We start from the raw sequence: 23384 nt of genomic DNA, 5'->3' as shown, positions 1-23384 counted from the left end.
ATCAACAAACTTTTTATGAATAAATTTATGAATAGTATGACATTCATGTTTTCAACACACCTTTTTTAAACACATTTCTACAGCAATATAAATACTCCCCCCCCATAAATATTGCACTCTCATATTTCTTGAATATTAACCAAGTATAGCTTCTAGAGAAATAGTGATTACTTAATCACTTAAATAGAACTTCCTTCAGGACTACCATCTGGGCAGTTTAGTGTGCAAACACATGCCATTGAGAAACAATTCGTGGCCAAGCCCCACAGGGCAACAGGAAGCATAAGCTAAGAGCACAGGTAGGTACTTCTAAAAATGGGCACACAGTGAATAGTAAATGAAGGCGCCGGGGCACCTGACTGGCTGTCGGAAGAGCATGAGACTTGATGTCGGGGTTCTGAGTTCAAGCCCCATGTTCAATGTAGAGATCACAAAAAAATAAATAGAACTTAAAAAAAGGAAAGTGCCACCTAAGGCAGTGAAAAAAGCTGGTGCCTTCAGGCTATTAGGCAGCAATCACTCACACCAGTGCAGCCTAAGTGAATGAAGAACAGAAAAAGAAAGATATACTACTGACAGCTTGGTGACCCAGACAAAATAGAAGTGAACCCCACCTGTGTATTTTATCAAATAAACCTATGATTCCCAGGAAATATCCTGGGGCCCCACACAGTATTTTCAATTTGAGGGAAACCCAATGATATTCAACTTAGTAAATAAAGGTAATTCAAAATTGCAACATTATGAAAGAGAATGTCAACTACCTCCATTTTTACTTTAGGCTGTACTTTCCAACTGATTAAGTTCTCCTTTCCAGCTTATCTCTTAAGTCAGGCAAAAGACCCTGTGGGCAAAGTATCCCCTGAAGGAAACAGAAACTACTCCCTTAAGCAATGAGCACTGTCCTGAGCCACAAGACCCCATGTGACTGACTCCAAGACAATGATCAACTTGACCTTCAGTGCCCACCCGTTTGCATTCAAACATGTTTTTCCCACATTATCCTTATATAAACCTGGTATTTTCGGCACTCTGGACAGGCTTTGAGACTTCAGTCTACTCTCACCCTAGTGTCGGACTCACTGAAATAAATTGTCTTGTTTCTCCCTGCCTTTGGATTTGATTTGTGGCAAGTGGCCAAACCTGGTCTGTTCGGGACCCCTGGAACCAGGTGCTCTTGCAGCCCCCTCCACTCCGGGCTACAATTAGACCATATGCTCTTTCTAATGGCACATCTCTGCAAAGCAGTGCTTTCTGTGGTTGCTGTGAAAAAACCCCAAGCATTGTACGAGAGACAATATGGAACTAGAAAAGAGAGTTGGTGGCATTCATTCTGACTCCATGGCTTGACAAGGACAGGCATTGATATCCCGTCAGTAATCATGATTATATTCAAAGGAAATAAAAATTTTTTCTTTCAATTTGTTATTTTTTTAAAGCAACCAAGATGTTAGGACATACATGTTTACTAAGTTGTCTGCACAAAACCAGTTAATACATCTGTAAAGAATTTCTCTTGGCTTAGAGGTGCCATGAAAAAAGTTACTCAAAGTATTAAGGGGACCAAAAAACAAACTTTGGGAACCTCTGAAATAAGTTTATGTTTTGAAATATTGACAGTATAACTAGGCAACAGGCATTTCCAAAACAGTAATTTTTTTCTATGATACTGATTCCCTGGGGGCATGAGCTGCTTTTGAGAGGCCTATTAACCAACCAATCCATGTAACAGAAAAAACAGAGTAATAAAAGCTATAATATAAAGATGGATTTGAGATTTTTTTTTTTGGAGCAAAAGAAAAGTGTGTCTTCACTTAGGCAAAAAATGAAAACAGTAGCTTTTATAGCACTAATATCAACAAATACATGGAACACCCTCACCCCAAACCTATCCTCACTTGGCAACTGCCCATTATACCTTAAGACCCAGATGGAACTCAACCTTGTGAGCATGGAGAGAAAAAGGCTATTTCAACCTTACGAGCTCCTTGATCTGAGCATGGAGTGAAAAAGGCTATTTCTATTCTAGCACCTAAAACACCGTATCATAATCGATATACTCAGAGTTTGATTTCCCTAACATACTAAGAGTTACCCTATGACCAGAGCTGTGCCTGACAATAATTAGATAAGAAATGACTGCTAAATGAGAAGAAGGCTTTTGAAATAGTGTCAGCTCATTTCTCTAAAACCTGTCTTATTCAGTATTATGACCAACTATTTCTCAAAGAACTATTTTATGTGAAAGACGTTTTTAAAAAGAGGGAAGGAACGCAAATTCTGGTGTTCCTATTTGTGCGCAAGTCACTTATCTGATAGCTTTTTTTTTTTTTTTTTTATCTCTACTTCACAGTAATGCCGCGTCCTAAAGACCTCAACTGTCATCACTATTTTGGTTTTATACCTGGTAGAACCTCAAAAATGGTGGTTCTCAAACTTCTCTGTACATCAGAATTCCTGGAGAGTTTGTTAAAACACAGGCTGCATAGCTCTACCTGCAGTATTTCAGATACAGCAGTTTTGGGGAGGGACCAAAAATCTGCACATCTAGCTGCAGGCCCCAGCTACTCTGATGGCTCAATGGTTTAGAAATACTGGTTCTAAAAACTTACAGGTGAATAGCTTAAAATAAATAATAGGTAATACTTAAGAGTCTTACTACATGCCAGGCACATTTCTAAGCACTTTAAACACAGGCACTCAATTGCTAATACCTTGAATATGTGATGCTTTAATATTGCCTTCAAATCTCAGCACCTCTGGCAATTCTTAGTATCCTGACCTTTCCTCAAGTCCATGCATTATACTCCCATTTGTTCACCTGTTACACTCCCTGAATAAAATTTTAAACTTTATGTGGGTTTCTTTTTCCCTTTTATTTATTTAGAGAGAGACAGAAAGCACAGGAGTGGCAGACAGGGAGGGAAGAAAGGAAGGGAAGGAGGAGGGAGGGAAGGAGGAGGGAGGGAGGGAGGGAGGGAGGGAGAGAGAATGAGAATTAAAGCTGACTCCACGCTGTCAGTGCAGAGCCTGACAAAGGGCTAAACTCACAAACCATGTTATCTTGACCTGAACTGAAATTAAGAGTCAGACCAGTAACTGACTGATCCATTCAGGCGCCCCCAATTTTTGTGTTTTTAAGTTACTTGGCAAGCCATTAGGTTGAATGGGGTTTTTTTTTTCCATTCACAATAACTCTACAACAACCAAGCCACCAATGGTGGTGTTTTGTTTTGTTTTGTTTTTTAATTTTATTTTTTTAGTTAGACTTCACATCCAGCACTGAGCCCAATGCAGGCTTGAACTCACAACCCTGAGGTCAAGAACTGAGTGGAGATCCAGTCGGAGGCTTAAAGTACTGAGCCCCCCAGGCATCCCCATACAATGTTTTTTAAATCAATTTTTATCAGAAGACCCTAGGGGTGTCTGGCTGATTCAATCAATAGAGCATGCGACTCTTAGTCTCAAGGTCAGGAGGCTAAGCCCCACTTTAGGTTTAGAGATTACTAAAACAATAAGTAAATAAATAAAAGAAGAGCCTAATCAATGAAGCAATAATGAAACACTTCTTAACCAGCTATACCCTAGGGGCCACCAAAGAGGAGGCAGATACAAACTCCCATCTCCCAGTCTCTCCCTGGAAGCAGCCTATGTGCATACTTTAAGAGCTACTGTCTGAGTATCTGATTTTTAACAAGGCTCCATATCTAGGTGATCCTCCCCTTTAGGACACTGACAGGTCATGGCATATGGTCAAGGATTAGGAACCACTAACAAAATCTCACAAGGTTTTAGAGAGAACCAAAAACTTCCACCAGGCTGGAATGATACACTTCAACTCCTACACAAGCCCAGTCCATCATGACTGGAAGAGGTGGTTCTTTGATATAATGGAAAGAAACCAACACCCAGTCAAGGAAAATGAGAAAAGAGAAGAAAATTCTCCAAACTAAAGAACATGATAAAACTCCAGAAACACATCTTAATGAAATGGAGTTGATTTCCCTGAAACCACTAAAGATCTCAAAATAATGGTCATAAAGATGCTCACTAAGGTGAGGAGGACAATATATAAAAGAGAATTTCCACAAAGAGAAAATAAAAGAGTGTACCAATGAGAAATCACGAGACTAAAAAATAAAATAACTGAAAAAAAATTAAACATTTTAACAAAAAAATAGCTCAAGTGGAAGAGACGATCAACAAACTCATAAGACACTGCATGTTCACGAATCAAAAGGATTAGTATTGTTCACAAGTCCCTATTACCCAAAGCAATCTACAGATTCAATGCAATCCACATCAAAATTCCAATAACATTTTTCTCATAAATAGAACAAACCATTTAACGTTTCTGTGGACCCCCCCCCCAAAAAAAAAACACCTGAGCAGCCCGAGCAATCATGATAAAAAAAAAGAACAATGTTGAAGGCATCACACTTTCTGATTTTGCACTCTATCACACAACTACAGTAATCAGATCAGCATGGAATTGGCATAAAAACAGATACAGAGACCAATGGAACAGAGAGCCCCCAAATAATCCCAATCTCATATATGGTCCATTCACTTACAGCAAAGGAGCCAAGAATATAGAACACAGAAAACTGGACAGCTACATGCAAAAGACTGCTATTTTATACCCAAAATTCAACTCAAAATGAACTGAAGACATGAACATAAAACCTGAAACCATAAAACTCCTAGAGGAAAACATAGGGGATAAGCTCTTGGCAGGGAGTTTTTGCATTTGACACCAAAAGGAAAACAACAAAACCAAAGTAAGTGTGATTACATGAAACCGAAAAACTCTGGCACCACAAAGGACAATATGAACAAGATAAAATGGCAACCTACAGAATAGGACAAATTATTTGCACATCACTTATATGATAAGGGGCTAATATCCAAATACATAAAAAACTCACACAACCAATGTATTTTCTCTTTCTAAAGATCTTAGTAACATTTTCTACAAAGGGCACGTGGGTAGCTCAGGTGGTTGAGCCTCTGACTTTGGCTCAGGTCATGATACCACATGAGCCATGATCTTGTGGTTCATGAATTCGAGCCCTACATCAGCCTCTGTGCTGAACGCTCAGTGCCTAGAGCCTGCTTCAGATTCTGTGTCTCTCCACCCCACGAAATCCCCTGCTCACGCACTTGGGGGCATGCGCTCTCTCTCAAAATAAATGAACATTTAAAAAATTTTTAAAAATCTGCTTTAAAAAATATTTTCTTTCGGGGCACCTGGGTGGCTCAGTCAGTGGTGGTGCAGAGCCTGCCTGGGATTCTCTTTCTCTCTCTCTGCCCCTCCCCTGCTTGTGCGCGCTCTCTCTCTCTCAAAATGAAATAAAACTTTAAAATAATAATATTTTATTTTCTCTGACTTTATTGTAAAGATACAGCATATAACACATATAGCAGCAGTTTTTAGGGAGTTTCGATTGTGCAGGGGATCGGCCCCTACCTCTGCACTGTTCAAGGATCAAATGTATATACATACATCAAATCCATTACAGTGCATACCTTAAATGAATATAATGTTATATGTCAATAAAATTGTGGGGGAAGAAGAGAAGAGCCTATTTCTACCTCACAGACTAGAAATAGTTAGGTCCATAGTTCTGTCAAATGATCTACCTGTACACATTTTCATTGCTTACCTCTAGGCACTAACCAAGTTTTCTACAACATACTTCAAATGTGAGTCATGGTTTTATTTAAATAATGATTGATAAATCACAAGCTTACCAGGATGATTATTCAGAGGTCATCTATAACCTATGTACAGATATCACTAATGACCTGACCTACCCAATCCACTATTTCCCATCTGTGTCCATAAGCCCCTTTAATGCTGAGTCAAACCACCTTTGAAGGTAGTCTGTAGTCCTTACTATTTAATACATTAAAACTGAAAGAAAATTTCTGCAAAAATCAATAGACATAAAAAAGCTGCTACCCTGGAAAAAGGCATTGTCATTACTGACTTTAAAATATACAAAAATAAATGATTTATCAGAAGAGTTTATTACCTATTAACCAACATGTACCTAGTAAGTGTCAATACATTGTTCAAAATGACACAACACTTACCATTTTAAAGGGAGGAAAGTGAAAACCATATTAATAAACTGTGATAGATAATACAAGTAGCTTCTACCTTTTACATTATCTTTCATAACAGATTTATTTAATATGGCATAAAAGTCAAAAGGGCTTACATAGCTCAGCTTTGCTAAAACCCTGCTGAAAGTATGTAATTAGCATCAGAACTTGAGCCTTCTTTTACTTTTTCACTTTGGTTATTCTATCAAGGGGTTGTAAAATAGCCTCAAAGTTTATTTTAGAATTTGGTAAAGAAATACAAGTTTCTGACAGTATAAACTATCATTTACCAAAAGATAAAGAATTGTTTTTACAATTCACGTATCCTTAGCTCCTATTTCACTGATTCAGGTTTAACTTCTTTTTTTTTAATACAGTAAGCTTAGGGCATTCCAGACCTACAATAAATTTTCTATTGTTCTTAAAGGATTTCATGCAGCTTTTTAACATGCTTATCAGAATGATTAACAGATATCTAAACTGACAAAGTGAGATTTATCCTTTTAAAAAATAGACATAAATCTTATAATGGACACATGCCATTTTTCCTGCATATTTTTTGTTCTGGAAACACCAGTCTCCTTCCTTTCCTTTCAGGAAATCACCTCTTCCCAAACCCAACCTTATGATTTTGAGAGGCTGCCAACCACACCAGTCCACAACCCTGATTATAAGTGTGTGCATACGACACAGATTGCTCCAGAATCCTTCACTGGAAAGAACTAAACCAGGGAGAAACCCTTTCTTCCTCATGGTTGTGAAACTGACATGACGGACCTGGAGCTGAGGGTCACCATGTTTCCTATGAAGGAAAAACAACCACCTCTCGTCAGAAAGCAGCCTAAGTGCCAAGAATCAAGAAAGACAGAGAGGAGTCTTCACTGTGCCCCAGGCCCTGGATACAGATGTTTAAGAAGTCAGATCCAGCTTTCCCAGGACTAGTAATAATATGAGCTAATAAAACCACCTGTGGAAGTCTGATTTCTAAGATCATAACCAAAAACCCCCAATTAATAGGTTAAGGGACAAACTGAAGAGAACCCAGGGGTGAGATACTGCAGAGACTGGAAAAAAAAAAAAATCTATTCTTCAATAACTTAGACTACTTTACATTTCATATTCCCCCATGAGGGTGAAACTTTTAAAAACAGTAAGGCTTTTCAGTATATGTATCAACTTATACTGTATCTTCCACTCTGGGGATGATAAACAATAATCTGCTGGCTTCTATATCTTGGTGCACACTCACCAGCATGCCAGCAGTGGCCCTGAGGTCAAAGGGCTTCTCTAAGCCCTTTAGATAAAAAAGAGGAGAGCCACACCACATATCACCACAGAGAAATCAGAACACCCAACTAGAGTTACAAGCAAGGAATTACCTCAAAGTACAATAGGCAGGATATTTTGTGCTGGAAATGCACTGAAAATCCAATCCTGAGTACAGTCTTCTTTATTTTGCCTTTTAGAGTTTAGTAGAAACTAACCTTTTCCCACTCAATATAAATTTCACAGTTGGTAACAGATGAGAAGTTTGCAGAAGGCCTCAAAATTTGCTTTTAAAAAGAATCTCTAAGCAAATTTATAATGACCTTTCAAGGGCAAAATTGCTAAAAGCAAAACTGAAAGAACTAGTTGTTCTCACTCAGAGGGAAACCTGAAGTGAACATGAGTTCTTTTGTCCCTTCTATTTAAAGTTAGTATCTGGATTAAACCACATGTTGCAAGCACCAAATAGGTTTAAAAAATAATCAGGGGCGCCTGGGTGGCACAGTCGGTTAAGCGTCCGACTTCAGCCGGGTCACGATCTCACGGTCTGTGAGTTTGAGCCCCGCGTCGGGCTCTGGGCTGATGGCTCAGAGCCTGGAGCCTGTTTCCGATTCTGTGTCTCCCTCTCTCTCTGCCCCTCCCCCGTTCATGCTCTGTCTCTCTCTGTCCCAAAAATAAATAAACGTTGAAAAAAAATTTTTTTTTAATTAAAAAAAATAATAATAATAATCTGAAACTGGTTTTCTAGGTACTAATGACAGTTATTTCAACGATCTTGAGTATAAAAGCCTTTCCAACACTAGAGATTTCTGCCACCACGAGTCGTTGTGAGATTGTTTCTGTCCATTCAATATGCAAGCATGTGTGTATACATGCATAACATAGCTACCTTTAGACTTGCAAAATACCTTCTATACTGCACAAAGAAAATGTGATGTGGGTGACTCAGCTGAACATCCCTCTCTTCATTTCGGCTCAGATCATGATCCCAGGGTCATGGGATCACGGACTGAACCCCATGTTGGGCTTTGCACTGAGCATGGAGCCTGCTTGAGATACTCTGTCTCTCTTTCCCTGTGCCCCTCTGCCCACTCACACATTCTCTAAAAAAAAAAAAAAAAAAAAAAAAAAAAAAAAAATTTAAAAGAAAATGTAATATGATGACCTACATTGATTTTAGTACAGTGAGACCTGTATTGGACTTGTGGCCTCAAGAAGTGTACATAATAGATTTGTGCTTTCATCTACTAACCTTGTGACAGACAATCTGTTACTGCAGCAACAGGAAACTAATGTACCCAGAGAGATCGTTACTACTACCCAAGGAGCCACAGCTGCTACTAACGCACATCTGGGAATCTTCTTGTCCACTATTCTTTCCATCTCTACTGTACTGACAGTTGCTCTAAAATAAACCATTTTCTGGGGCGCCTGGGTGGCGCAGTCGGTTAAGCGTCTGACTTCAGCCAGGTCACGACCTCGCGGTCCGTGAGTTCGAGCCCCGCGTCGGGCTCTGGGCTGATGGCTCAGAGCCTGGAGCCTGTTTCCGATTCTGTGTCTCCCTCTCTCTCTGCCCCTCCCCCGTTCATGCTCTGTCTCTCTCTGTCCCAAAAACAAATAAACGTTGAAAAATAAATAAATAAATAAAATAAACCATTTTCTTAGAACTGAATTATTTTCTTTTCTTTCTTTTTTTATTGTCAAGTTACCTAACATACAACGCAGTCTTGGCTTCAGGAGATTCCCATGATTCATCACTTACATACACCACCCAGTGCTCATCCCAGCAAGTGTCCTCCTCAATGCCCATCACCCATAAAATAAACATCTTTGTTTCAAAGAAAGTCATGTAACTCCCCAAAAATGCTATGTAAAATAGAGAAAGAAAAATCCAGTGTTTATATTAACTTTTTGTAAATACTCTTCACAAGTGAGTCAAGCAGTGTTCCATCATTTTCTTTTCATGTACTATGTTGAATTGCTTCTTTTTCTTTGCTTCATGTTCTATGAAACTATCATTAATTACTCCAACACCATCCATAAATAACTGGTTAAATAGCTAAATGGCTAGTCCATATAGTCTGAAATTTCATTCAATAGGCCTTCAACCAAGAAATCTGTTGTTGGGGCCCTGGGTGGCTCAGTCAGGTAAGCACCCAATTTCGGCTGAGGTCATGATCTCACAGTCTGTGGGTTCAAGCCCCATGTAGGGCTCTGTGCTGACAGGTCAGAGCCTGGAGCCTGCTTCAGATTCTGTCTCCCTCTCTCTCTCTGCCCCTCCCCTGCTCGTGCTCTGTCTTTCTCTCAAGAATAAACATTTCCAAAAAAAAATTTTTAATAAAAAAATTGTCTTTACAGTTCAGTAAAATATTCCTGTAATGTTACTTTGGTAACTTATTCTTGAAGGAATTCTGAAGAGCAAGGCAGTTAAAAAATGTTACATTACTTCTGGTCAGTATGTCCCTTTTTAGGCAATTAGGCTGTGGCTGTGTTCAGCAAATTCCTATTCTATCATCCACTTTTTATTATCTCTCATCCATGCTTCTCTCTTTATTCTCTTTTTCTTTGTGAGTTGTATCATTTCATACCTTTTGTTTTTAAACTCCTTTAATGTCATGTAAAGTGGGTTTCAGGAGAGCGGTGATGGGGAAAGAGTGTGTGTGTGTGTACACTTGGAAGATCCTTTTCATTTCAAATACAATGTACTTAGGGGCTCCTGGGTGGCTCAGTTGGTTAAGCATCCGACTTCCACCCAGGTCATGACTACATGCTTCGTGGGTATGAGCCCCACATCAGGCTCTGTGCTGACAGCTCAGAGCCTGGAGCCTGCTTCATATTATGTGTCTCCCTCTCTCTCTACCCCTCCCCTGCTTGCACTCTGTTTCCCAAAAATAAATATTAAAAATTTCTTTAAAAATACAATGTACTTAAAAATAATCAGTGGAGATAAAAACAAGAAAAAGCAGGAAAAAATGTTTTTAAATGAAAGGAAATTTCAATTTCTCAATTCAATATCCATAATAAGAGCAACCCTGTAAACCATGCACTATTCTAAGCACTTTACATGAATTACCTTACTTCACATACTTAATCTATTATATACTTTAATATATTCAACCCTAGAAGATAGGATTATTATTCCTAATTTTCCTATCATTATTCCTACTTGCAAAGGTTTAATTAATCTGCTCAAGGTCAAACAGTAAATGAGTTTTGGCAATGGAATTCAAACCCTTATCTCAACAACTCTTAAACCCCACAGAAAACCACATCTCATATGACGAAGGTGGAGAAAAGGAAAAAAAATTTTTTTTTAACTACCCTTAACTTTGGGGTTCCTAAAAATGAGATCAATTTCCCATAGCTCAACACTACTAAAAGTAGATTTGTCTTATGTTTCTTATTAATTTTATCTGTTCCTAAAGTAGCAAGAAAACGGTATCTAGTAACAGCTTTTCTGTGTTTAATGTAGAGAAGGTTCTGTTTACCTAATGTATATACAGAATTCACTCAGCTAGTATTTTTTCCAGTATCTTAATCCCTTTTAGATACATGCATATAAGTGTATACGCAGAAGCATTTGTGTATCTTAAGATCCCAGTGAGAAAATCACCCAACTACTACCCAAGCAGACACTGTAAGGACAAATAAAGCCAAAATCAAAACCACACAAAGAATGGCAGAAAGAAAAACGCAAAGATGGAAAGAAAATGACAGGAATGTATACTATTAAGTTAATATATGTGAAAATATTTGAACTAAGAAGGTCTATAAAAATGGCAGATAATAATTAACATTTGGTAGCAAGGAGAGCCTTTTAAAATGTTGTAACTGCTCTGCTGGTTTCACCTTAACTTATTAAAAGTGATGTTTATTTGCAGAGTTTCATAATTCAATTTCTTATCCAATATACATATTCACTTCCATTTGGGTAAAAGTTACCGAAACACACACAGAAAGAAAACCAATCTTCAAGCACAAAGACTCTGCCATTTACTCATTAGTCTCAACTTTCCTAGTTAACTTCAAGTTTCCAAGTCTGCACGTGTGCACACACAAGCATTTGACTAGATGTCAGTGCAAAAACTGTTTTTAATTCACAAATGAAAACAGAAAACAAATCACAAGTCAAAGAAATAATATCTCACCTTCTAAAATAGAAGAATTTAAGCAGAGGTTTTAGCTTTTCAAATAACTAAAAGAAAATTCAATGTACAAAAGCAAATGGAACATAAACATGGGAAATGTCTTATATAAAAAAATCAAAATTTTTACTATGTACAAAGGTGGTAAGAGACCAGACCAACCTTTAGAGTACTCAGTACTTAAAGCAGATACAGCTGAGATCTTAGAATCTGTCCTGCATATAAGAGCTGCTAATAAAACTGATCTCTAATATTTTCTACCCATTATAAACAAGTTTAAAGTAGAGAAGGATAAAAAACAGAATTTTTTTCCATGTATTTATATCACTGATGAACATATTCTTAAGAAGTGCTTCTCAAATTTTCAGTACACTATAAACACCATAAATATCTATCCCAGATAATTACCAGTATCGCATTAGGTTCCAGAAATTATTTAAATTCTAATTTCTCCTTAGTAATAGATCACATAAAATTTGCATGAAAACTTCCTTTTTCTACAAAAATGAATAGTTTGTTACCTGGCCTGGTATACTCATTTTTTCCCCCTGATTTTTAAAAGAGTAAAATTTGTGTTCCTTAACAGTATTACTCTTCTTTCCTTGTTTGTATATAATACCAAGGCAATGGGAGGATCAGGACCCAATCCACAGTAACTCTAGATATAGGCTTAAACTATTTCAATCTTAAAGTTTCTAAGTTTATAAAATCCAAAAGTCAGTAAAACAAAACTTAATGCTATTGATGTTTTAGAAGGGCCTTTATTTTAGCATTTTGAGAATTCGCCACCTTATGAAACGATGCAGATCTTCACACTATTTACACAAATGATGCAACTTAGAATTGAAGACTGTTTTCTAAATAAACCTAACAATATCCCAGGTGTGGTCAGAGGACTTGCGAACAATAGAACTTTTAAGAAATACTTCAGTATTCATATAAGCAGCTAATTAATACAAGCTCACACTACTTAACATTACAGATGAGGAAGATTTTCTTTATGAACATGAGGATATGTACTTTGTAACAAGCAAAGAGAAAAATATTAAGTTAGGGCTTTGTCATATACATACGTACTTTTCAATTATTTGATCACAATGGGTTTTTTCCCCTCCCGGTTCATAAAAAAAACCTCTTTCCAAGTTTTTCCTTTTCATTTTAGCAGTATTTTTAATCACAAAGAACATAATACAATCTTGCTTTTGAGCTCCAAAGCTCCATGCTCTGACTTGTTCTGTATTCAATGGTCTATATACCATGGGATACGCTTACTGAGGAATGCTCAAATAATCTGATGGGATGTCAGAGGAAAATAAAAGAAGTCTGGTTTTTTTCATTTGCCCTTTATGAAAATTGAGCTCTAGTAATATCTGGTATATATAGACTGACATGGATGATGCTTGGTGGCTACTGACGGCATGTATTTCTACAACACTAAAAGACTAAATAGAAAGCACTGAATTAATGCTTAACCATACTTTAAATACAAAAATGAAACGTTACAGAATCATGTCTTAACTTAATGTGCTTCAATTTATCTAAAATGTCTTTTCTGTACTCTTCAGTAAGTGATTGTATGCTAGAATATAAATAGAGTATGCTGATGAACAAACTGTGGAAGAGCTGATTTGGGGAATTGTACTTGAAGAAATTTCTGGCTTGTGTATAATCCTGAATAGTCAAAAAAAAAAGTCAGGTTACTTTTCACTCCACTATATTTAATATGCAAGATAACACAAGTTCAAACTTCAAAGAGATGTCATTACCTCCCTCCCAGAGTGATAAAAATGTAAAAGTTTGCTAATACATGTTCATGAGGCTATGGAACGGTACACTCAAACTACTGGTGGGAATGTAAACTGGTAACACCAAATTTAAAACAGTTTGGTATTGCATGGTAAAAATGACTGCCTTTAGACTTCAAAGCCACTGATTCCATTCCCAGGTATATATATACCCTAGAGAAACTCAGGCATGTGTTCACTAGACAACATACTCACAGGAAGGCACAAAAGAGCATTATTCACCACAGTCCCATATTGCTGACAACTCAAATTTTCAAAAGGACTATAGTGGATAAACATATTATGGGGTAGTCACACAACAAACTGTGAAAGAAAAAAGAAGTTTAGCTACCTGGATCCATATGGTCCAATCTTATAAAGTTAATATTTAATTAAAGAAAACACAAAAGAGTACAGCTAGGAGAACTCCATTCATTTAAAGTTACAACAGGTAAACTAAATAATACTGTTTGGGGATACATATATAGATGGCAAAACAATAACACAAAGCAAGGAAGTGATTTGAACCAAGATCCTCCCAGTGATGGACCTGGGGTGTGTCTGGAAAGTACACTAAGAGGCTGCTGGGGGGTTGGCAATGCTCCTTTTCTTAATTTAGGTAGTGTGTGCTGCCTAACATATATGCTTCATAATTATTTACAATACTGGATGCTTACATGTAAAACAAACTTTTAAATTATTAATATTTTGGTATAAGAAAAGTGTCATGGTTATGTTAAGTAATAGTCATTTATAGGAATAAACAGTGACATATGTATAGATAAAATTATATAAGGCTTGGGAGTGGTCTTCAAAGTAACAAAGGAAAGGCAAAAATGGATGGAATGAGATGAACAAGGTCATATAAGAATTGAAACTGTTGAAGCTGAGAGATGGGTGTATCACATGGCTTGCTAAGAAATAGCTGGTTGACGTTGAGGAAGAGAGTAAAAAACCACAATCTAAACTGAACAAAGATCAATTTAAGAAAAGCATTAAAGAAACCATTTTTAACATTTACAAACTTATAAAAGCACTGTAATTTCTGAAAATAAATGGCATTCTACTACCTCTGCTCATCCCCAACTTGACCTCACGTGAAACGCAAGGGACACTAACTTACAGGGCTTGCTGACTGGTCAAGGGCAAAAACCTTCCACTGCACTCTGGTGCCAAGAGCCTCTCTAATTTGTCTTTAAGCGTGTACACACAAATTCAACCTTCTCCTTGGGATCTGAAGTGCACAGGGCACACAAACCCCCACACTCCAAAGTAGGTGACTATGAGGAAATATGGCAGCTACTCCTGAGGCAGGTCTGGAAGTTGTGGGGCATAAAACAGTCTTAGGAATTTCTAGGTTTAGTATACACCTGAAACATTTCAATCAGTCTTCTGCACTACCTTTCTAAAAACTAATGACATTTTTCATTTCTCAACTGATAAGGGTAATTTTTTATTTTTATTAAGCAAATTCATCTATTAAATGCTTTGAGATGCTTGTGGTTACATGATAGGATTTTTTTGTGAAATTAAGCAAATCAAGAGCACGTACTTTTTTGTTTTCACAAGGAATAAAGATATTTTTACCATATTCACATTTCACATATGGTATATGGAATGTTATTCTTGAAAATGGAAGTTCTAAATGAACCTGCCATCTGGAGTCATTATAATATAGTACGTACAGGGATGCAGTGCACTTGAGAAAGTACTCTTCTAACTATAAAAATCCCCCGAAATCACAGAATGCCCTCAGCTAGAGTTTCCTCTACTGGCTTTTCACAGAATTGTTAGTTCATTTTATGAGGCTGCAGTAATGGCTTTGATGCTTGTGAGGATATCTATGGTCTTCTTAATAATTCCAAACTGTCTAGTGACCCAAGCCACCCCTTCCAATACCTCAACTATTTCCTGTGAAGAAACTTTAAACCCTTGAAAACATGGAGCACGATAATCTTTGTTTTGTTGTGGTCAGTCCAGCAACACCTCCACCACCACCACCACCACCACCACCACCACCACCACCACCACCCACACACACACACACACTCAACTATACGTTAAAACTACATGAGAACAACAACAAAAATGACAGGAAGAAGAGCCACTGAGGGCTTTTCTAACAGCCTCATTGTTGAACACACTACAGGCTGATGAGGAACCTCTGGGTGAGTGTGCACAGAGAAGGTAACTACTCACCAGTCCAGAGCTTAACAGTATGGTCAGTCACGGCTAACTCTGAGTCTGGGCTTAGAGAAAGTAACATTCAAAACATTACAAAAAGACCATGTTCTTCCACTTGTTTTGTTCAAAACCATTCAATGATTTCCCATTTCATAAAGAACAGAAACCATGAAGTCTTTTCATGGCCTGAAAGGCCATATAGGAGCAGGCCCTCAGCAACCTCCCCGACCTCATCTCCCAGCACTGTTCCCTGGGCTCACAGCCACTCTGCCTTCTCTGATGCTCCTGTCACACACACAAACTCTGCACTTGCAGAGCCATTCACTCTCAGTCCCTCTGACTGCATGCTCCAACCTAAGGATCATGTGTTTTATTCCCCTCCATCTTTGCTTAAATATCACTTCACCAGACGGGCCTTTCCTGTATACTCTTAACACCCCTATTTCTCCTCTATCTCTGCTCCCTGATTTCCTTTTCCACAGAGCAGTTCTCCTCAGCTGACATCACAAACACTTATTTATTCACTAAGTTTCTCCTTTACTAGAGTGAAAGCTAAGACAGCAGAAACAGTGCCTGCTATTACTACCTAGTTTACTGCAGAAATAACTGGTGTGATAGTATACGCACTAGCATACATTAACTGTGTGTATAGGCCTAATTAAAATAACACATTTCAGAGACAAATAGCATTAACAAAATATGTGATGAAATATTATAAGTGGAAGGCATGTAATATAAATGGAAAAGTGGGGGAGGGTTGTAATTAATATTCACTATTTTCAGGATACCTTAGAAGTTTATTACCTTGATTGTGGTGATGGTAACACACATGTATGCATATGTCCAAATTCACCAGACTGTATACATTATGTGCAGTTTTTTGTATACCAATTATACTTAAATAAAGCTGGAGGAAAAAAGAAGCCCTCCAGTACTCTAATGCACAATACTAAGTAAAGAATCACTAGAGCCCTAAAAAGATCTGACAGATCTTTTCATTTTTTTTAAAAAAAATTAAGTTACAAAGCAGCAACCATCCAAGTTTATTATTGTAGCTATATCTAATAACAGTAACTACAACATTAATAAATATAGTCAACTTGAAAAGTTAGGAATGCCATGGCTCAAAAAATTTGAGACTCCTTTATTCTCTGTACTGCACTGTGAAGTGAATGAGTGGGAAGAAAAAGTATGATCTTGTGCCACTACACAGAAAAATGCATCTGTTTTCTTCCCATATTGGGTTGTTTCTTTTTCATACATGGAATGTGCAAGAGCAGGCGGTGGCAAAGAACGAGTGGGAGAGTTGGCATGCAGCACTTAATTTCAGTAAATACTTTAGAAAACTTCAGAGATGACCAAGCAGCTTTCAAACAAGGCACTCTTGATACGTCTCATAGAACTTCAAGGATATGTTTTTGAAGACTGTAAATATACATAAAACTATTAGTGCGTCCTTTAAATGTTTTTCTGAGGCCAATAAGCAAGGTATTCTTGCACTGTAACAGCCACATGGCCTTGTTAAGTTTTGTATTCTTTTTCTTGGCAAGCCAAAAATAAGAACTCATATGCCCATGGAATTCTTATGATGGAATATTTCATGCAAATATATATTATTAAACAATAACAGAATACTGACGTGTTGTATGTGTGCAAAAAACTTGACTCAAGGTGTATGTAAATCCTGTGTGTAACAGAAAATGTATTTCCAAAGTTTCATACTTTCAATTCCAAGGCTTTATGCTCCTGTGGTCTACTCTCCTAACCTGTATTTTTCTATTTTAGCTATTAGTGCTTATACCTATATCACATACTGGAACAGGACTCACTTTACTATTTACATTATGAATAATGACAATGAAAAAGTCAATCTTAAAAATTATAGCAATACTGACTTCTGGTTTCCAGGCCGGCATGTAAAGAGCGTGGCAAGATTCACTCCCTTCCACACTCAAGGAAAGAGTTGAACAAACTGAAAACAAATAACTCTTCTTAGATCCATCATCAAACTGAGATCACAGAACTGCTGCCCCCAAAACCAGATAGACAAACACAGAAAGTCACAACTTACTGGAGCAGAAACCCATGATGAGGAACTTCTGGGTACCCAGGACCAGTGTAGGAAGGCCTAAACTCTAAGTGATGAATTACTGGAAGAGGAATGTACATGAGTCTGAGAGTTAAGTACTTCAGGGGGCCCAGTCTTAGTTTCACCTCCAGGAACTCTACTATATACTCAATTGAAGATCAAAGAAACATCTCCTTGTGCTTCAACAAAGAGAGAGAAAAGTAGGTTTTTTTAATTTTTTTTTTTAACGTTTATTTATTTTTGAGACAGAGAGAGACAGAGCATGAATGGGGGAGGGTCAGAGAGAGAGGGAGACACAGAATCTGAAACAGACTCCAGGCTCTGAGCAGTCAGCACAGAGCCCGACGCGGGGCTCGAACTCACATACCACGAGATCGTGACCTGAGCCGAAGTCGGATGCTTAACCGACTGAGCCACCCAGGCGCCCCTGTAGGTATTTTTAAGTAAGACACGGCATTTTGTTCTTAACAAAGGCTACAATCATGACAAACTATTGTACCACACCTTAACAACACATCAATAAGGCTTCTATATAACAGGAGAATACAACTGAAAGAAGTAACCATCTCAGATCTTATTTAAGAAGTCTCCAAGCAAATGCAAAGAAAATATGGCACAAAAACCAATATACCAGAGGAAATTTTATCTTCTGACACCAACAACTACAGTAAACATGGCCTAACACCGAGACAGATAAACATAAGTTGGCCTGTTCACTTCAGTTCCTTTACTCGTTACTATATCTGACTCTCAACAAAATATTACAAGGCATAAAACAATATACCCACAATTCAAAAATTCCATAATTTTTAAAACTGGTGAAAATGTAATCCTTGATAGTATCATTTATAAAAAGTTACACACAATAACTTAAATGTACAGGTAAACACACATTCACTAAAATATATATTCATATTACGTTTAAATTAGAACCATTCCCATTAAAGTCAGGAAAAGCAATGATGTTCACACATCACTGGCACTATTCAACGTTATACTGGAGGTCTTAGTTAATGCAGTAAGACAGCAACAGGACAAAAGATTTACTTACTAGAAAAAGACTAAAAAAAAACACTGTTACCATAAAAGATATTTTGAAAATATAGTTTTCAATAAGTTGTCTGGTTAAAAGATTAGTGGATAAAAATTTTTTATTTCCTATATATTAGTAAAGTTCTATTAGAAAATGTAATAGAAAAACAATTCGATTCACAACAGTATTAAAAGACCCTAAAATATTTAGAACAAATCTAACAAGAAATGTGCAAAATGATGAACTGATGATGAATGATGAAGTTTTAAAGCTTTTCTAAAAGAATATTAAAAGGTTTATGTAAATGAAAACATATGGTATGTTTCTCAAAGGGATTGTCCAGAATTCTGAAGACATCAATTCTCACCCAATTACACTCTATATATAATGCAATCCTAAAGTAAACACCTGCTGGATTAGAAATATGCATTATAGGGGAGTGTGGGTGTTTCAGGGAGTTGAATGTCTGACTTCGGCTCAGGTCATGATCTCACAATCTGTGAGTTCAAGCCCCACTTTAGGCTCTGCGCTGACAGCTCAGAGCCTGGAGCCTGCTTCGGATTCTGTGTGTGTGTGTGTGTGTGTGTGTGTGTGTGTGTGTGTGTCTGCTCCTCCCCCACCCATGCTCTGTCTCTGTTTCTCAAAAATAAACATTAAAAAAAAATTTAAAAAGGGGTGCCTGGGTGGCTCAGTCAGTTAAGCTTCTAACTTCAGCTCAGTTCATGATCTCACAGTTAGTGAGTTTAAGGCCCACATCAGGCTCTGTGCTGACAGCTCAGAGCCTGGAGCCTGTTTCAGATTCTGTGCCTCCCTCTCATTCTCTGCCACCCACACACACACTCTATCTCTCTCAAAAATAATAAACATTTGAAAAAAATTTTTAATTAAAAAATATGCGTTATGAAATATTTTATATAAAGAAAAACCTAATAAGGAACCATATAAAAACCAGCTACCTAAGAAAATATTACCAACATAATTGAAAAACAGTATCTATGGAATAGATATCCTCTATGATACAGCAAAAATTTACTTAGTAACTACAGCAATTAAAGCAGTATGGGAGTGACACAGATATAACCATTATGAATAAAACCAAAAGAAAAAAGAGACTTCAGGAATGGACCCTAAAATATATGAAAAAACATAGTATATAGTAAAAGTGACATTCCAAATCACCAATACAAAGATTATTTAATAAACTGTCTGTAGAGGCTACTGGGTGTCTCAGTCGGTTAAGCGTCCGACTTCAGTTCAGGTCATGATCTCACGGTTTGTGAATTCGAGCCCCGCATCGGACTCTGTGCTGACAGCTCAGAGCCTAGAGCCTGCTTCAGATTCTGTGTCTCCCTCTCTCTCTGCCCCTCCCCTGCCTGCACTCTGGTCTCTATCTCAAAAATAAATATACATTAGAAAAATTTTAAAAATAAACAAACTGTCTTTAGATAGCTGATTAGCATGAAAGAACAGACCCCTACCTCACACCACACAAAAGAATCTTCCATACTTCATGGATCAAAGAGTCAAATGTAAAAAACAAAATTATAAAAGTTGTAAAAGGGGAAATGGCAGAGTAAATGGCACAAGGAATCTGCATCCAAACACAACAAATGCATTGGCAAAATCCGTCTTGACAGAACTATTTTAGAACTCTGGAGTCTGTTCAAGGCTTGCAACCTCCAGGGAAGACTTGGAGGATAAACTACAGTTAATTTCCCCTCAATCTCAGTTCTTACTAGAGTAGCAGCTACCCATCCCCCCACTCCTAGCTGTGCAGAGCAGCTTACCACATCTTGCAGAGCCAGGGTGGGCAAAAATCAATCTGTCCTCCAATTACCTGTGCTTCTCATCACAAAAGAGCAAAGAGGTGGGCAGCCCTTGTACCTCCCCTTCTGGTTCAGCCACTTGTAGGGGATTTAAAAGCTGGCATCCTTTCTCCTCTCCCCCCAAATCCCTTCATTTTTTCATTTTTTCCCCCTTGTGGAACCAGACATAAAAGACTAAGACATTCAAAAATCACTGCATGTATACCCAAGAAAAAATTTAAAAGTGACTGAACATGCCCTGGAAAAGGCTCAGAAAATATCTGAGAAGACTTTAAGATTACACCTCATTCTTTCTTTTATGGTCTTATAAGTGTAAACCAAACAAAACAAACTCACTTATTCAGCTAGCCAGCCACCCCACCCGGCTAACCAGCTGGCATCTATAGCTACATTCTCCAAGGTAATAGATCTGATCCTGAAAATACAAAGTAAATATAGTCAGGGTCCCTAAAGAATTAAAAGTGTGGTAGCGAGACTGTACAAGGGTTATTTACCATGCAGAAGCTCCATGTCATAACAGAAAAATGAACTAAGGAGCTAGTAGGAATAAAGATGAGGTAATGGCTAAGTCAGGGAAAAGCTGGTGGAGATTTTATAGAGGTTATTTGATGTACACATCTTAAAAGATGAAAAGAAAATGAGACTTTGGAGGGCAAGATTTAGGAAGAGGTAACAATATGAGTGTACAGGTTAGAAGGCACAAAAGTGGGGCATGTACCAAAAAAAGTCAGCCAAGACCAGTTACTCTCTATAGGACTTTGAGCGAAAAACTGAATCTATTTCAACTGAACAATAAGGATAATGGTATCTTCCTCAGAGGTACTGTGAGGAAAAAGAGGTGGTAGGTCAAGAAGGATGTAAACGCAGTCTGGCTGCCACACCCTCCACCTGCTAACTTCCAAGGCCAACTCTACTGTTTTACCTCAAATTGGAGTCTCCACCTCTCACTGTTCCTCTAGAAGCCATGTACTCGGTAGAGGAGGACAACATCCTCACTCTTGCACAATGATCTAGCACAGTTCTTGACACATAGTATTTACCCAAAAAACAGGTGTTTTTTTCTTTTTTTCCTAACCAGATGTTCAGAGTTCCCCTAAACTACTTTCTGACACTCCTGAGATCTGCCCTCCAATTACTGCTACAGTCCTGATTCTCAGCTTAAGAACCAGTGGTATGTTTAATAAGCACCCCACCCAATCTGTACACATATTACATCATACTTACAGGCTGAGGCTGTTCTGCAATACAGCAGTTGAAACACAACCAGAATTCACTCATGCTTATAGTCCACAGTATAAATGAGCACCAATGAAGTTCTTGAATCTTAGCTCAGGAAGCTTCACAAAGCACGCTCCTTGAGATGCTGAAAGTCCAAAGATGCCAAAAAAATAATTTTATTACTTCTCTGTGTTTTTGCTCCTGGAAGTCAAGTATCTTATACAGATAATTCAATGAAGAAAGTCAAACTGTCTTTCTTTCTTTGCTTCTGACTCTACAGAAACTTGTTTCTGAACCACCAGGAAGGTACAAAAATTCTTGTCTTGACTCAAGGCCTCTAACAGGTAATCTAAAAAAAAAAAAAAAAAGAAAACAAGTTATTTTACTGATCGTTAGATGCTTTTATTTTCTCAATCTGTGATAAAAATATTTCCCTACAACATAAGCATTGAAAAAAAATCAAGATTTTAATAATCTGATATTTGACAAAAAATTTTTAATGTTTATTTTTTTACTTTGAGCACGTGAGCAGGGTAGGGGCAAAGAGAGGAAGGGAGAGAATCCCAAGCAGCCCCCACGCTATCAGTGCAGAGTCCCAGTGGGGTTGGATCTCACAAACTGCAAGATCATGACCGAAGCTGAAATCAAAAGTAGGACGCTTAACCAAGTGGGGCACCCAAGCACACCACAAAAATTTTTGAACACTTTTTTTGAGTGTTAGGTATTAAGAATATAGCAGTGAAATAAAACAGAAACCCTTGCTTTCATTAGGCACCCTATTTTATAACTATAAAAGTATTCATTATTCTAATAAATTTATCTAATCACTAACTACAACACTATGACTGCCATATAAAAGTCTGAAATTCCAGGCAGAAATACTGATCATTTTCATGTTTCTTCACTTGAACACTGATTTCAAAAACAACCCAGAAATAACTGGTACAGCAATCAATTCTTCTTACTCATTTTGTGAATTAAGACATTAGATCCCTGCCACCACCATCACCACAATCAGTGTCAGTAAAAAGTTTATATCCCACTGGTAGTCAACCAAGCTGAGTCGATCAGAATACATGTCTGCCAATATTCTTTGTGGACTTGGGCTAAGAGTGAACCTATCTTTTCTTCTTGACTGCCAAGATGTTGATTTTAAGGCTTTAGCCAACTAAATTCCAAACTTCATGTAGATGACCATTCTGAGATAATAATGCTGACAAGCAGACAAGAGAGAGGAGAAAATTTAGATGACATGAATCTCTGCTTCCTGTCATCCCTAAGACTAGTGTGACCTATGGGCCTGAGCTCTGTTTTTGTGAGGCAGTGTTTCTCTCTCTGCAGCCTGAAGCTACACTGAAGTGGATTTATATCACCTGCAGTCTAGTACAATTATCATGTGAAGATGTCCAGTAGACCACTGGATATACAGCTTTGAAACCAAAGAAAATTCCTTGAATTATCAAGAGATGATAAATGAAACAATGAATCTGAAATTCTGAAGTAGCATATAATAATAAAGAAAGCAGTATCATGAAAAGCAAAGAGAATCTAATAGAGAACTCTAAGTAAGTAAGCATTATTAAGTTAGTTAGGTAAGTGAGTTACTAAGTAAGCAAGTTAGGAGCATTTAACTGATGGGTAGAGAAAGAAAAGTCTACCAAGAATATCTGAGTGCTATCAGAGAGAGAGAGAGAGAGAGAGAGAGAGAGAGAGAGAGAGAGAGAGAGA

General features: G+C 37.6%; 1 protein-coding gene across 2 annotated transcripts in view; it reads right to left on the bottom strand.

Annotated features, from left to right (window-relative positions):
- Positions 1 to 23384, bottom strand: part of CDC42SE2 (CDC42 small effector 2) — a 195241-nt gene that overhangs the window by 14411 nt on the left and 157446 nt on the right. For both annotated transcript variants that reach the window (XM_040444389.1, XM_040444390.1), the window contains exon 3: positions 21663 to 22005. In XM_040444389.1, the coding sequence (XP_040300323.1) occupies positions 21663 to 21716 (54 nt within the window). In that variant the 5' untranslated portion in view covers positions 21717 to 22005. The remainder of the gene's footprint in view (positions 1 to 21662; positions 22006 to 23384) is intronic.

Source organism: Herpailurus yagouaroundi, unplaced genomic scaffold (genome assembly GCF_014898765.1).
Source record: "Herpailurus yagouaroundi ecotype Mexico unplaced genomic scaffold, PumYag 192, whole genome shotgun sequence".
NCBI lineage: Eukaryota > Metazoa > Chordata > Mammalia > Carnivora > Felidae > Herpailurus > Herpailurus yagouaroundi.
Note: the sequence above shows the minus strand (reverse complement) of the source record. Positions and strands in the feature narration are given on the sequence as shown.